We start from the raw sequence: 16,318 nt of genomic DNA, 5'->3' as shown, positions 1-16,318 counted from the left end.
CATGTAGAGAGATGGCTCAGTGGTTAAGAGCACTTACTGCTTGCTCTTCTAGAAGTCTGAGTTCAGTCAATTCCCAGCAACCACAGAGTGGCTCACAACCATCTGTATTGGGATCCGATGCCCTCTTCTGGTGTGTCTGTTACCTGCTTGTTACCTACATGTCCATTAACATCCTTATGCAGTTATTGGGGATTAAATGAGGTTGTCAGGGTTAGTGGGAGATGCCTTTGTCCAGTGCCATCTCCCCGGCCCACTGATGTTTTCTGAATTCCACTTAAATCTCTTCGTTAGTCTCTAATCTCAGAAGATCCTTTTTTGTTATTACCCGCACAGCAATTTTTAAAAGGATTTATTTATGTTTATTTTATGTGTGTGAGTGTCTTCCCTGCATCCGTGTAAGCACTCCACATGGATGCAGTGCCTAAGGAGGCCAGAGAGGGCATCAGGCTCCCTGGGCTGGAATGACAGATGGCTATGAGCTGCCTTGTGAGTTCTGGGAACCAGCCTGGGTCCTCAGCCATCTCTCCATCACCCTGCAGGAGTGTCAGTCAGGAAGTTTTGAACAGAAACAATTCCTTGTTTTTATACTCTCACCTCCCCAATGAAAGCAGCCTCGCCACTTTTCTTCAGACATAAGAATGTTAGGTGTAAGCACCATCGAGGGACATTTAGTCTGTTCACAGTTCTTGCTACAGTAGTGCTGCAGTGAATAGCCACTTAAGTATCTTTGTCCTTTAGATAAACTCCCAGAAAAACAATTGCTAGATAAGAGAATGTTTGTATTTGAGTTTTTGATAGTTACTTATTATTACTTTTTCATAACAATCATAAAGATGTCTATACATTATGTATGAGCCTAATTGATTTTTATTCTCTATTGAAACTAGATGTACTTGTTTAAAACAAAACAAAATACTGCAATTTGATAGCAAATCACCATTTTCTTTGATTTTTCCTATTTATTTTCCCTCTGTTTATTGGTCATAAAGTTTTTCCTATGCATGCCATTTGCCTGGTTTTGATACATGGTTTTATTTATTTCTTGTAGAAACAATATACTTTGTAATGGGCTTAGCCTGAAATCACTTGCTGAGACTATTTTGAACTTTCCACTTGACAAGTCCCTTCTACTTCGGTGCAGCAACTGGGATGCTGAGAATCTTACTGAAGACCAGGTACTTGTGATCAGAGGAGTTGGTTCTAGTCTTCAATGCGATCACCAGGCAGAGAGGCCTTAAAGTAGACTTACTGTAAAGTAACACTCAAGACAGTAATGTTCATGCTGCTTAAATGTCATTAGACTCCCCATTACTTTTGAATGTGCCAGTACTTTAGAAAATGTGCTTTTTCCAGAAATACAAACACATAAACATTTATAAAGTGCTATAAATCTCACTATAAGAAACAGTAAGCAGTTCTCTGCCTTTGCCATCCTATTTCTTCTTTTGCTCTTCTACCCAGAGTTGACCATTTTAATTTCTTTTTGGTAATTACCATTGTACTTTTAGATTATATGCATGTATCATTCTTTCTTATTTTTGCATAGTATGTTTTGACTTCTTATACATAAGTTATGACTTAGGGTTCTTCCAGTTCCTGGGTCCCAAACAAGAATTTGTTCCCTACCCCATCTCCCCCGTGTAAATAGATACTCCACTTTGATCAGGGACAATACTTTGTTTTCCCAGGATATACAATTTGTACTTTTGTTTTCTTAGTTTTCTGCACACTATTGACTCCAACTCAGAACTGTAGCTCTTGGCTATCTCAGATGCACTGAGAGACTGAACACACTGCTCAGTTTCCTATGGTCTTGTCCTTATGTCCCTCTGCTACTCCCCTATGGCTCTGCCCACTGCTGTCTTCTGCGGCCTCCACTGCTCCTCTGTGGCCCTCTGCTCTTTGCTCAGGAATGTTGGCTCTGCAGGCCCTGTGCCCACTGCAGTCTGAAATTCGCTTCTTCTATCTGCAGCTCCCTCCACTTCTCTTGTATACTGGATCCCCTGGTGTCTAAATCCCATGGCTTTGACCTTTTGTTACCTGCATGTTTGAAAGGACAGGAGATCTCCCTCTCTTAGCTGGTGATATGCCTATTAGCAGTTTAGGGCAGAAGCCATTTTCTTGCAGAACTTTGAAGTCTGTACTCCTTATATCCCAACTTTTAACATTTGAATGTGTGACCATTTTTTCTGGAAGTTCTCTTTCCTTCCTTGTTTGAAATCCTTGATGATAAACATGAGTAGAGGCCATCTTTATGCACAGTAGTAAGATTTCGTGGACCCTTTCTGTCCAGATGTTCTTGTCTTCTAGTTCAGGAAAGAATCCTCAAATTGTTTTCTTTGACATTTACTAATCTCCTTTTTTTATTTTTTAAGAACTTTTTTGGGCTGGAGAGAAGGCTCAGCGGTTAAGAGCACTGACTGCTCTTCCAAAGGTCCTGAGTTCAAATCCCAGCAACTACATGGTGGCTCACAACTATCCGTAAGGAGATCTGATGCCCTCTTCTGGTGTGTCTGATGACAGCTACAATATACTCACATATAATAAATAAGATCTTTACAAAAAAAAATAATAAATTAAAAAAAGAACTTTTTTGGATTATTGGATCTCCCAAATTGATCCTTTAATTTTCTTTTTTTTCTTTTATTGTTTTTAAAGATTTATTTATCATGTGTACAACATTCTGCCTGCATGTATACCTTGATGCCAGAAGAGGGCGTCAGATCTTGTTATAGATAGTTGGTAGCCACCATGTGGTTGCTGGGAATTGAACTCAGGACCTCTGGAAGAGCAGTCAAGCACTCTTAACCACTGAGCCATCTCTCCAGCCCAAATTTTCTTTTTCTTGAGACAGTCTCATATTGTCCTATATCTTGTCTCCTGTCTTGGGGTAGGAGTTTTAGGAGTACAGATCTGTGCTAGCTGCAACTGGCTTTTTACACAGGTCTGGCTGGAACTTAGGTGGTCAAGCTGCAGAGCCAGCACTTTCCTGGCAGTCCTGAGCACGCTCTGTCGAGACAGCCTTTGTCTCTGCTTAGGATGCAGTCTCTTCACACAGCGTGGCAAGGGGTTCTGCTTTCCTTCCATTCCCTGCATTGACTCTTTTTCCTCAGAGTTCCTTCTCATAAATGATTGTCCTTGGCTTTCATGTGAGGGATTTTTCCAGATGTTTAAAACTTGGTTGTCCATTTCATATTTAAGGAGACACGGGGTTAAGGATGTAGCTTTCATGACATGTTCAGGGCCTAGACTCGATTTTCAGTATCACACAAAAAACAGACAAACAAATTTTTAAAAAACGGACATAAAAACTGATAAGAAAAGCCAGGTGTAATGACATATGTCTTTAATCCCAGCAGAGGCAGTTAGATTCCTGAGTTTGAGGCCAGCCTGGTCTGCAGGTTGAGTTCCAAAATAGCCAGGGCTACAGAGAAAAACCCCATCTCATAAATAAATAAATAAATAAATAAATAAATAAATAAATAAATGATCTGATAAGGTGCATCAGCTGGTGAGTAAATAAAATGTAGGCACACAGTGGCATATTACTCAACAAGTAAAAAGGAACATGCTACAAACATGTGATCCTCATGCCTTGGCCTTCCAAGTGCTGGCACTTCACACATGTGCCAACTTATCAGCTTTAACATGAATGAATGTTGATAGAATCATGTCCCCTGAAGCAGGCAGGGCATGGTGGCTCACACCTGTAACTGTTGGAAGTGTTCTTCCTGTCTGGTTCTTCTCTCCTGACCAAGATAGAGGTACACAATTAGGAGTAAACAGAAGGTAGAGGATGTATTTAATGGGAAAAAAAAAGCAGCTCTTGGTAGCCAAGGTTTGGTTTTTTATTTTATGTGTATGAGTACACCATAGCTGTCTTCAGACACACCAGAAGAGGGCATCGGATCCCATTACAGATGGTTGTGAGCCACCATGCGGTTTCTAGGAATTGAATTCAGGACCCCAGAAGAGTAGTAGTAGTCAGCGCTCGGCCCCAGGGTTGCCTTTTTAAATGAGGAAAGAAGAAAGTAATCCCAGTTGGCTAGTAAATTGGGAGGAAAGGTGGGGATCAATTAGGGAGCGCTCTCTGAGCACAAAGACCTGACTCTGTGGTGTCAGTTGTCATGAAACAAGACCGGACTGGCCTCCAGCTCACAGCGATCCAATCTGTCTGCCTTTGCCTCCAGAGTGTTGCGATCAGGGTTCCACTGCCCTGCAATAATTAATGTTTAAAAAATCTCGAGTGGATTGGCCTGGACAATGCTGGCACACACCTTTAATCCCAACATTTGGGAGGCAGAGACAGGTGAATCTCTTGAGTTGGAGGCCAGCCTGGTCTATAGCTCGAGTTCCAGGACAGCCAGGGCTACACAGAGAAACCCTGTTTTGGAAAAACAAAAATGAACCAACAAACAAAAGTAGTGGGTTGAGTTGAGTACACAGCAGCTACAGCAGGACTTCGGGGGGCTGCTGGGCTCCTTTTCAGTAGCTGTGGTTGGTCAGGTGTCAGGAATTGTGTGTCTGATGAGCCAATGCAAGACAGATTGGGATGTATTAAGTGGCAAGTTCACTGACCCCAAGGATTGAGGCTAAGGGAGTCACCATGGGAAGAGAGAGGGCAAGAGTGTGTGTGGGGGGAGGGGGGAGCAAGCAAAATGTTTGGATGCCATAGGGAGGAGCCTCTTCGGGAAGGCTGTAAACCTCAGGGTTGGGGGCAGGGTATACCAGGTAAGAACTGAGGAATGCTGGGAGAACATGGAGGCCAGGTCTGCTTTGATATGAATATACATCTCAGTCCCTTGTGTGTGGGGTGGGGAGGGGTGGTTCCTAAACCAAACATCCCAGCCTTTTCTTGAATCAGGAGCAATGTAATCGTCTATGTCTACTTCCTGCTAACATTGGGGCACTGTTAATGGGGTGTGGGCAAAAAGCTGGGATGTTGGCCAAGTCCGGGAAGAACTGGTTGTTTCACTGCTGTCCAGGTTGTGGACTGTCTGGGGGAAGGGCTGTGCAGGCCCAGTTGAAGCAGTCTGGGCCAGAGCAACTGTGAGTAACTGATTTAGAACTTTGCTGGATGCAGGTTCTGAGGGAAAACCTAGGTGTTAGGGGCAGAAGATAAAGTTAAGGAGTTTAGGAGAAAATTTTTTCTTGAGTGTACATTTTGAAACTCTTGGGCCCATGGTCTTGGTAATTGGGGGAGAGTTGGGGGGTTCCCAGGCAGGTAGGAGTGAAACAGGCTGCTAATTGCAGTACTTATCTTGAATCCATTTGATTCAACTGTCTTCCCTGAAGCTTACAAAAATCTTTTTAAGTTTACAAAAAGATAAATCCTTCATAATTTGCATTTATCAACATCAAAATACCTTCCTAGACCTTCAAACACTTTCTTAGAAGCTCTCAGCATCGTCCCTCTGGCTGCTTGGTTTCTCCAGAAATGAATCCTTTAATCTTTTACCCTTAGGAGTAATCCTTTAGTATCTTGTATAGCTGTATATAGGACTTCAGTTTAGCCATTTTGTGATTTAAATTTTTTGAAAAGATATAATTATTTTTATTTTATGTGTACTGGTGTTTTGCCAGTTTGTCTGTGTGAGAGTGTCAGCTCTCTAGATCTGGAGTTACAGACAGCTATGAGCTGCCATCTGAGTGCTGGGAATTGAATTTGGATCCTTTGGAAGAGCAGCCAGAGCTCTTAAACCACTGAGCCATCTCTCCAGCCCCTGTGATTTAAATTTTTACTGTTTTGATACTGGAAGAGGTAGTTTCTTGGCCCTGTTGTACAGACAAGTTGATAAGTGTTGAGAGTTGGGTTTTTTGTTTGTTTGTTTTTCTTTTGTTTTTTTTCTGGTCATTTCTACTTTATCATTGACCTTTCACAGATTTCCTAACTCTAGGTCTCAACCTTCAGTTGTCTTCAAGTCAGTTACTAGTTCATCCTTTCAAAATGTTAGGGAAAATTTAGCAAAATTTGTGTTTCAGGTTAATATAAACCTGTGGCAGAATTCTAAGCATTGATTAGCTAGTTTGTTTTCCATAGCAGTTTCTGTTTTGTTTTGCTTTTGCAACCCTGACTAAGTTACTTCTTTGTGCCTTGAAACAAACAGGATCTTGGTATGTAGTCTTAGCTGACTTGGAAATGTAGTAAACCAGCTAGCCTCAAACTCGGAGATCTGCCTGCCTCTGTTGTGATTAAATGTATGTGCCACTGAACTTGGGTTTTCTTTTTTCTTTTTAGTGGTGGTAGTGAATGAAAAAAATGGCTTTATTAAGATTAATTTCTAGAGGCCGTTGAGATGGCTCAGCAGTTAAGAGCACTGACTGCTCTTCCAGGGGTCCTGAGTTCAAATCCCAGAAACCACATGTACAGGCCATGGCTCACAACCATCCGTAATGAGATCTGACGCATCTGAAAACAGCTACAGTGTACTTTATAAATGAAATAAATAAATCTTAATGATTAATTTTTGTATAATAAAATTCACCTATTTAAAATATCAAGCATGAGCCGGGCAGTGTTGGCGCATGCCTGTAATCCCAGCATTTGGGAGACAGAGGCAGGTGGATTTCTGAGTTCAAGGCAAGCCTGGTCTACAGAGTGAGTTCCAGGACAGCCAGGGCTATACAGAGAAACCCTGTCTTGAAAAACCAAAAGAAAAAATGTCAAGCATGGTAACACATACTTCTAATAGTATTGTTGGGAACTGGAGTTAGGAATGTCTCTAGCTCAAGGCCATCCCAACTATATAGCTAGATCCTGTCTCAAAAAGGACAAAGCTGGCCATTCTGCTAATCCCAGATAGGATTAGGAGCTCCAGGGATTCATCTGATTTTTTTTGTTTTTTTTTTTAAAGATTTATTTATTTATTTTATGTATATGAGTGCACTGTAGCTATACAGGTGGTTGTGAGCCATCATGTGGTTGCTGGGAATTGAACTCAGGACGTCTGCTCACTCCAGCCCTGCTCATTCCGGCCCTGCTCACTCTGGTCCAAAGATTTATTTATTATTATATGTAAGTATACTGTAGCTGCGTTTAGACACACCAGAAAAGGGCGTCAGACCTCATTACGGGTGGTTGTGAGCCACTTATGTGGTTTCTGGGATTTGAACTCTGGACCTTTGGAAGAGCAGTCAGTGTGCTGTTAACCGCTGAGCCATCTCTCTAGCCTCTACCAATTCTGGAATTGCTGGTGAATGTCATGATGCCCCGCTTTTTCACATGGTTTCTGGGGATCAAACTCATGTCATCTCACTTGCAAGGCAGGTACTTTTTTCAGGTACTGACTGAACTATCTATCTAAATGCCAAAATAGACTTTTATTTTTCTTTGGTTTTATATTAGAGATAGAGCCTTACATCATAAGCTCATGGTGGCCTTAAACTTAGTGTTCAATGCAGTCCAACAGCCCTCCTGACTCAGTTTCCCCAAGTGCTGGGATTAAAAGCAGAAATGAGAGGGAGGGGGTTTGAATCCGGTGTTTTCCTTTTTTTTTTTTTTTGGTCTGGAGTGAGGGTTTCTCTGTATAGCCCTGGCTGTCCTGGAACTCAGTCTGTAGACCAGGCTGGCCTTGAACTCAGCCATCTGCTCGCCTCTGCCTCTCAAGTGCTGGGATTAAAGGCCACCACCACAGTTTGGCTAAAGCCAGGGTTTTATGCTACTAAGCAAATGCTACCCTGAGAGGTGTTCCAAGGCATTTGCAATTGACTTTGAAGGAACTCTGCCTGGCTTGTCTTCCATATCCCACTGACCTCTGGCTTTTCTCTTCAGGTAACTTACGCTGCCAGGGATGCGCAGATTTCAGTGGCTCTCTTTCTCCATCTCCTTGGATACCCTTTCTGTAGAAATGCCTATGAAGAGGAAAACATTGACCAAATCAACTGGCAAAAAGTCTTGGAGAAATGCAGGAATATGGTAGACATCCCATTTCGAAGCAAAGGACTTGGCCGGCTGGGCGAAGAACTTAATGGGGAAGCACAGGAATCGCAGCAGAGGCCGAGAAACAGGAAGGCTAAGATGGATGGAATGGTGCCAGGCAACAGCCAAGGGAGAGACCCCAGGAAGCATAAGAGGAAGCCCCTGGGGGTGGGCTATTCTGCCAGGTAACCCATATGTTCCCTGATGTTGAAGAGTTAGAGCCCAGCTTTACCCTGAGCAGGCAGCAGAGACTCCAGGGTTAATGGACCTTCCCTGCCTTTAGTGACATTTGCACTGTGCTTCTCTTGTGTTCTTCTTTTCCCCTTCACTCACTTTTCCATTTGTCAGCTGGAGTAGAGATGAAGAGCATATACCCATGCTTTGTCACCAGCCCGAGTGCATCCTTAGGCCTGTAACTTCAATGGCTCACCACTTGCTGCCAAACCTGATGACCCGAGTTCAGTCTTCAGGACCCACAAGATAGAAGGACAGAACTGACTCTCAAAGTTGTCTTCTGATCTCCACATGCATATGTGTGCCTTTCCTCCAGAATAAACAAGTTACAATAAAATATTTTAAGGGGATGTAAATTTTATGTTTGAGACAGCTATGAACATGAATAACATGAAGTCCTCATACTTACCAGGAGAAGTACACCTTAAGATTTCTTGTTAATTTAGAGTGATTTCAGTCTCACACCAACTTTATTGTGTAGCTAGTGAGAATCTCCCCTGTGACTGACACCTCTTGAGGAGGATGCTTTGAGTGGAAGTGTGATCCTTGGAATATGGCACCTTGAAGAATTAGATGATTAAGTTGAAGGAAACATTGCATGTGAGCCAAAAATCAATCCACATGGCCCTCATTTCTTTATATTGAACTCTTACCATTTTAATTTAGTGTTTAATTCAGTGATTTGGCAGTTTATTGGTGATCTGTTCCTGTTTATATTCACAGCAGAACTCTGTGAATATCACCTAATTCACTTCCTAGTGTCTCAGTCCATAAGTATAAGAATTAGAGGCATCATTTGTAGCTCTGCTTCCTAGCCAAGACAGATTGAGAGTAGAGTGTGGTTTCTTGCCTGTTTGTTTATTCTACGTGTAGTAATTTGATTCTGATGTTGAGAATAACTTGAGTCATTCAGAAATGAGTGTCTTAGGAAGCTTGACCAGCAGCTTTCAGCATGAGATTTCTTCTCCCTGCAGGAAATCACCTCTCTATGATAACTGCTTTCTCCAAGCTCCTGATGGGCAGCCCTTGTGCACCTGTGACCGGAGGAAAGCTCAGTGGTACCTGGACAAAGGCATTGGAGGTGTGAGGCTCATCTGCCATATTTGTTTACAAATAGGGTCTTGTGAGTAGGGTGTGGAAGAGAGTGACTGGAGGAAGACCAAGAGACCTTGAGATGTTTGGGGCTGGGTAGCCATAACCTGGAGCTCTCTGCTTGCACACAAAGAACAATAGTTGAGAGTGCTTCTTGGGAGCAGAGGTGGGAGCAGCCAGCACTGATGTGTTCTCTTTTTCCTAAGAGCTGGTGAGTAAAGAACCTTTTGTGGTCAGGCTACAGTTTGAACCTGCAGGAAGACCTGAATCCCCAGGAGATTATTACTTGATGGTTAAAGAGAACCTGTGTGTTGTCTGTGGCAAGACAGATACCTACATCCGGTGAGTATAGCATTAGACTAAGTAATCTGCCTTCTGTGGCAGTTGCCTAGTCACATGCTGAGCCCGCTGATGCCTTGGTTGAGTTTTTCCACAATGGCAGAGAGACTTAGTCTACAAACACCAGTGTTCCCAACAGCCTCAGCATTCTAGCTACCTCTGTCCCTCTGAAAGCAGGCTTGAAGCTGTATCCCTGGGTCACTCCCTGAAGCCCTTGAGATTTCCAAGCCATACCAAGGCCGTCCTTTAACATGAGAGTTCCATACCTTTCTGCCCGGCCCCTGTACAGCCATTCTCTCCTCCTTCCCTCCCAACTTCCCTCCTCCTTGCTTCCCCAAGCCTTCTCTTCCTTCTACCATTTTGGTGTGTTTTGTTATTCTCTTTTTTTCTTCTTTTTCTATTTTTGTTATTTTCTGGTGTTATTGTTATTTTCTTTTTTTAATCTTAATTTTTTCAGAGATCACTTTTTCTCATTTTGAGGCAGACTATTTCCTCTTTCATTTTATTTACTTATGTATTTTTAGAGGCAGTGTTTCTCTGTGTAGCTCTGGCTGTCTTGGAACTCTTCACTCTATAGATCAGGCTGGCCAAAAACTCAGAGATCTGCTTGCCTCTGCCTCTCCAGCACTAGGATTAAAGGCGTGCACCACTACTTCTTGGCTGAGACAGAGTAATGCTGTGTAGACTTGGGTGTGGCTGCCTCACTGACTTAGCCTTCCAAGCTGGAGTCAGAGGCATGAGCCACCATGTTACCCTTTCACTTCCCTCCATCCTTTCTCTGCTATGTGAGACAGCTGTTGCCACTGGGAGTTTTTCCTTAGAACGTACTTCTACTTAGAAAATGATGATAGACCTTGGTGAGCCAGGAAGTAATGTCAGTAATGGAGCCCTCAGATAAAGGAGATTGGTTCACCTAGCCCACCAAACTTCTTTAAAATTTATTGTGCAGGTATCAAAAGTCAGTATAATACCATTTCATTTCTCTGAGCATCTCCTTTCTAGGAACATGGTAGTTGTTACCAGCCTCTGCCGTTGAAGCCTGCCAGCATGTAGTCTGTACTTACTTTAAGGGAGAAGACCCTAAAGCACAAGTAGATAAGGCAAGCAGGTGGGCCTGAGAGTCATATAGGTAGCAGTGCCTTCATGTAACCTCTGTTGAGTTGTGCTGCCCAAGCCTCACTTGGGCTTCCAAGGGTCTCACTTGCTGGCTCTATATATGCTCTATATCATAAGGTAATGAGCATTGCTTTTGGGGTGGGCTCATTCCAGGAAAAATATAATTCCACACGAGTACCGCAAGCATTTCCCTATTGAGATGAAGGACCACAACTCCCATGATGTGCTGTTGCTCTGCACCTCCTGCCATGCCATCTCCAACTACTATGACAACCATCTGAAACAACAGCTGGCCAAGGAGTTCCAGGCTCCCATTGGCTCAGAGGAGGGCCTGCGCCTGCTGGAAGATCTAAAGCGTAGGCAGGTGCGTTCTGGAGCCAGAGCCCTGCTCAATGCAGAAAGCCTACCTGCCCATCGGAAAGAAGAGCTACTGCATGCACTCAGGGAGTTTTACGACACAGATATTGTTACAGAGGAGATGCTTCAAGAGGCCGCCAGTCTGGAGACCAGGTACAACATAGTGTTCAGAGAAAGAATGGGGTATGACCCAGTGACAGCAGCCTTCACTGCTTCATGAGAATGCTTGCCACAGTCACAGTGCTTAGCCACATGCTTATTAACCCACTGCCTGTCTGTCTTAGAGTCTGTGGGGTAGAATCAAACAATCTGAGAATTTCCTTTCGGTCAGAGATGGTGAGATGACTCGGCAGGTTAAGGCACTTGCTGCCAAGTGTGACAACTTGACTTGGAGCCCTAGGACCTGTATAGTAGATCAAGAGAATTAATTTCTAAAAGCTGTCCTCGAACTCCACACATGCCATGGCATGTTTGTGCATGCTCACACACACTTGCACACCACACACCAATACACAATACCTGAAGAACACCTCTCACCCCAATATATACACACAATACCTGAAGAATACCACACACCCCAATATACACACACAATACCTGAAGAATACCACACACACCAATACACACAATACCTGAAGAACACCACACACACCAATATACACACATGATACCTGAAGAGTGATTTTTTTTTTTAAGATTTATTTATTATGTATACAGAGTTCTGCCTGCATGCAGGTCAGAAGAGGGCACCAGATCCCATTACAGATGGTTGTGAGCCACCATGTGGTTGCTGGGAATTGAACTCAGGACCTCTGGAAGCGCAGCCAGTGCTCCTAACCTCTGAGCCATCTCTCTAGCTCTGTGATTTTTTTTTTTAAAGAGATTTGCTAATTGTGAGGTATCTGTTGTTGACTCTGTAAGATCATATGTCAAATAAATGGAGTTGGGGCTAATGATTTTTTTTTGTAGAGATAAATCCTAAAGTTGTCACATAAGATGAAAATAATAGCCAATTAATACCTTGAAATCTCTGAATTTCCATGAGGTAGAGCATATTTGGTTTTGTGTCCCACCCCTCACCTCTCACCCCTCACCTCTTACCTTTTACCTCTCTCTCACTCCTCACCCCTCACTCCTCACCCCTCACCTCTCACCTCTCTCCTCTCACTCCTCACCCTTCACCCCTCAGTTTGTGAGACAGTTCGTGAGACCAGTGCATTCATTCATATTTCCTGTCTCACTGCACTAATTGTCCCACTGAATAGAATTTTGAGCAAACAGCTTTCCTATTTAATTTTTTTCTTCTTTTCTTTTCCTATTTAATTTTTTTCTTCTTTTTTTTCTTTTTCTTTCTCTCCCCTCCTTCTCTGTGAGTACATAGTTGAATTCATATGACATAACTCAGTTGAATTCATATGACATAACTCCTAAACAAGAAGTTTATGATCCTGGGGCACAAACAGGTACATGGGTCTAGCAATAAGAATTGTGGGTGACCCTGCAGCTCTCAGTGTAGACAGTTATCCAGCCAATAGGGTTAGAGGTCCATAAAAGTCTGGTAATGAGGCTGAGGGCCTACAGTGGTTTGTTATCGATAATAAAAAATGCAAAACTTATAATGTATAGCAGCAAATAATTCTTTCTTTTTTAAAACTTATTTATTATATGTAAGTACATTGTAGCTGTCTTCAGACGCCCAGAAGAGGGCATAGATCTCATTACAGATGGTTGTGAGCCACCATGTGGTTGCTGGGATTTGAACTTAGGACCTTTGGAAGAGCAGTCAGTGTTCTTAACCATTGAACTATCTCTCCAGCCCTTAATTATTTCTTTATTCCAAAAGTGCCTATCTCACTCATGCTTCTGAGCTCTTACAGCTCAGACAGCAAATATCTCCTGAGCAGATACGCACAGAGACACTGAGGTACTCAGTACCACACTAACAGGCTCCAGAAGTTGCGTTTTTATTTCTAATAGCAACGTAATGACTTTTCATTTATATCTTGTATTTTTAATTGTTCAAAGTTTTTTAAAATGTATTTTTAAATTTTATTTCAATTTGATGTAGTCATAGTGTATAAGTTATTTTCTAAGTTTTAATTAAATACTGTGAGGTTAAAGTTAAGTAACTTGTCAAGGTCACATTGCATTAAGGAGACTGCTCTGACCAATTCCCAAATGAACTTCTTAGATCTTTTCCATTTTTTAGTATGTATATACCCATGAATGTTTGTGTTTGGGGACACAGGGTGCCATAGCATGTGTGGAGGTCAAAGAACAAGTTTTAGAAATTTTTCTTTCCTTTCAGCACAGACCCACCAGGGAGCCAGCTCTGCTCTCGGCTTGTGCAGCTGGCGCTCCTATCTGTAAGCCATCGCAGTGACCTCCCGATGAACTCCTTAGAACAGCTAGCCCTCTGCCCTTCAACCACAGCCCTTTCTTCTGAAAAATTTGTTATTTTATTTAATTATATATTTGGTTTTTCAAGACAGGATTTCTCTGTGTAACCCTGGCTGTCCTGGAACTCACTCTGTAAATCAGGCTGGCCTTGAAATCAGAAATCCACCTGTCTCTGCCTCCCAAGTGTTGGGATTACAGGAGCACACCACCATGTCCAGCTAACCATAGACCTTTCTAGTAAGTTGGTTGCAGAGTTAGAGGATATATTGAGAGTGAGAACAGGCTGTTTGGGGACAGATTGAAAATAGTGGGGTTGGTGGTATTTGGGAGGCAGAGACAGGAGTTCAAGCCCAGCCTGGCTTACATAATGAGCTCCTGAGCTCCTGGACAGACAGGGCTACCTAGAGAGATCTTGCTTCAAAAACCAAAACTAAGACCAAAAAAAAAAAGTGGGAAATAGGAAACACCTGCAAATGTTGGGAGAGCCCAAGCTGCTTAGAGACACAGACACTAGAAGAGGAGAGAGGCTTGGGAACAAGGTGCTTGCTTGAGAAAGGCGGCTTCACTTCTTGAAGGAGGTGGAGGGAGGTTCTGGGAAGCCCTGTTTACATAGTACCAGCAGTTTTCATAGTTTCCTGTCTAGCTAGGGACTAGGTGGGGGTGGGGGAGGTTCGTATTCTGCTGTACACTATTTGCACAGCTGAGTAGTTACAGGACTCTCACTGTGACCAACACACTCTGCCTGTGTCGTCTGAGCCACTTTAGGTGAGGAAGAAGACACTAAAGAAGTGGATCACCCTGACGTTTACACCCAGGTCTGCCAGGTTCTCAGAAACCAGGCTGTGTGGACTGATTTAACAGCTTCAATTTAATACTGATATGGTTTAAGATTAATAATTAATGGATTACAGAGAAGTAAGTCGTTCCCTGAGTAGCCTCGAACCAACAAATACAAGATGAATATTTCTAACCTGTCATCAGCCAGGCAAGATTTCCCTATAGGGATGAGTGTATGTGGCCTTCTCATAAATGTAATGCAAAACCCTAAATGCCTCCAGTTTGAGCCTGTATCCCACATGTTAAGAAACAAATAGAGGTTAAAATATATATTTTGAAAACATTTAAAATGATGTGTCCTTTGGGGTCTATCTCTTTATCTACTTGAGATTGTCCAGTGCTTGTTTTGCTCAGACCCTTTACAACTTCATGTTTTGGCAGGATATATAATGAAAGTTATATTCCTCATGGGCTAAAGGTGGTACAGCGTCACACCGAGGGTGGGCTGCGCTCCCTCATGCAGCTGGAGAGCCGCTGGCGTCAGCACTTCCTGGACTCCATGCAGCCTAAGCACCTGCCCCAGCAGTGGTCAGTGGACCACAACCATCAGAAGCTGCTCCGCAAGTATGGGGATGGCCTTCCCATCAAGCTCTCATGATTGCTGCTTCCTGCAGGTCAGGACAGGCAGGAAGCAGGAGCCAAGGTCAAAGTCACCTCCTACTGTTCAATGTTCTTAATGGTCGAAGCCCTGGTAACTCAGCTCAGAATGCTGACCTGCACTGATCCCCAGGTGCTTCTGATGGAGCAAGGCTGTTGTTTGAAGGGGAGCTTATGGTTTTGAGTTTTAGTTGAGGAGTTTATTCTTTTCTCCTTCTTTCTCCTATTTTTGTGTGCAAAAGAAGCTTGGTCTTCATTTTCATTCTCTCTCTGCTTTTCCTAAGAGGGAGAAATCTCTGAAATAACTTGTCAGGCCCTGGGAAGATGTTTGTAATTCTCTTTGCTGCTTTGGTTTTTCCAGGCCAGGGAGAACTTTTTCCAGAGTTGAAGAAGTGACCCAAGAGTCATGTTCATATTCCCAGTTCAGCCTCACGATTTTAATCTTTCTTGCTCCCCCATGTGCATTTGTTTGGGGTCCATTCCAACTGTATTACTTGGATTTATTTTACATGCTTGAAAATGTTCCCACTCAACGCATATAGGACCAAAGTCCAGCTTGCTATGGGCTTCTTCCCTGCCACAGGGAAGTCCTTTTCTAGCAATGAGTGTTCAGCTGGCTGGGTTGACAAGCACTGACCCTTTCCCAGGAGAGCTTTGATACAATGCTCAGCCTCTCCTGGCTGCATGTCTCTTGTCCTGCTTCTGAGGACCATCATTTCTCAGAGTCAGCGCCCACTCCCTTCAGTGTTCATGTTCCATTGCATTTGCAGTACTGACTTCTCCTTATTACTTAATTCACTCCCAGAGCCATTTAGCTAGGTTTCAGAGTTCTCTCCTGGAGCCTGAGACACTGAAATTATTTGATTACAATAGAAGTTTAAAAGGGTAATGAATGGTTCACCTTTCAAAATGTTAGACTACGACTTTGAGTATGAAATCAATTTATTAGCAATTAGTATTTTTTCTAAACTATTAGGAAAACTTTCTTATTTTATAAAATCTTAAAAAGCTTGAAACGAATTTTATGCCCAGAATCCAACAAGAGTTCTATTTTGGAATTGTACCCAAGTTGCTTATAACTGATCTGACATTGATAAATAAAACAACTTCAAAGCACAAAGCTCAGCGATTGTAAATGTGAAGCTTTCTTACTAACGTTATAAACTCACAAGTATTTTGGGGGGAGTTACTATTTATTCTGCAGAGTCCCTGCCTCATGTGGTACTTATGCACGGACATACCACACACTGCACCACGGGCCTTTGGAATGGGTTTGCAGTCCACAACTCACATGGGTTCTACACTCTGCCCCTCTGCCCTGCCTTCCACCTGTCCTCAGGCATTTCTGCATCAGGACTAGACACCCTTATAAACAAATAGTACCAGCTCCTTTGGGGGAATTTCTGTGTAATGTAGTAGGTTACCACA

The 16,318-nt window shown here is 42.9% G+C and overlaps 1 protein-coding gene across 2 annotated transcripts in view; it reads left to right on the top strand.

Moving 5' to 3' along the window:
• The window catches only part of Exd2 (exonuclease 3'-5' domain containing 2), a 31,986-nt gene extending 15,976 nt beyond the window's left edge, over nucleotides 1-16,010 (top strand). For both annotated transcript variants that reach the window (XM_052185558.1, XM_052185559.1), the window contains 6 exons: nucleotides 1,049-1,175; nucleotides 7,772-8,103; nucleotides 9,127-9,233; nucleotides 9,451-9,586; nucleotides 10,853-11,209; nucleotides 14,675-16,010. In XM_052185558.1, the coding sequence (XP_052041518.1) occupies nucleotides 1,049-1,175; nucleotides 7,772-8,103; nucleotides 9,127-9,233; nucleotides 9,451-9,586; nucleotides 10,853-11,209; nucleotides 14,675-14,891 (1,276 nt within the window). In that variant the 3' untranslated portion in view covers nucleotides 14,892-16,010. The remainder of the gene's footprint in view (nucleotides 1-1,048; nucleotides 1,176-7,771; nucleotides 8,104-9,126; nucleotides 9,234-9,450; nucleotides 9,587-10,852; nucleotides 11,210-14,674) is intronic.
• The last annotated feature ends 308 nt before the right edge of the window (nucleotides 16,011-16,318 follow it).

Source organism: Apodemus sylvaticus, chromosome 6 (assembly GCF_947179515.1).
Source record: "Apodemus sylvaticus chromosome 6, mApoSyl1.1, whole genome shotgun sequence".
NCBI classification, from domain to species: Eukaryota; Metazoa; Chordata; class Mammalia; order Rodentia; family Muridae; genus Apodemus; species Apodemus sylvaticus.
The sequence above is the reverse complement of the archived record's forward strand: the minus strand, read 5'-3'. Positions and strand labels throughout refer to the sequence as shown.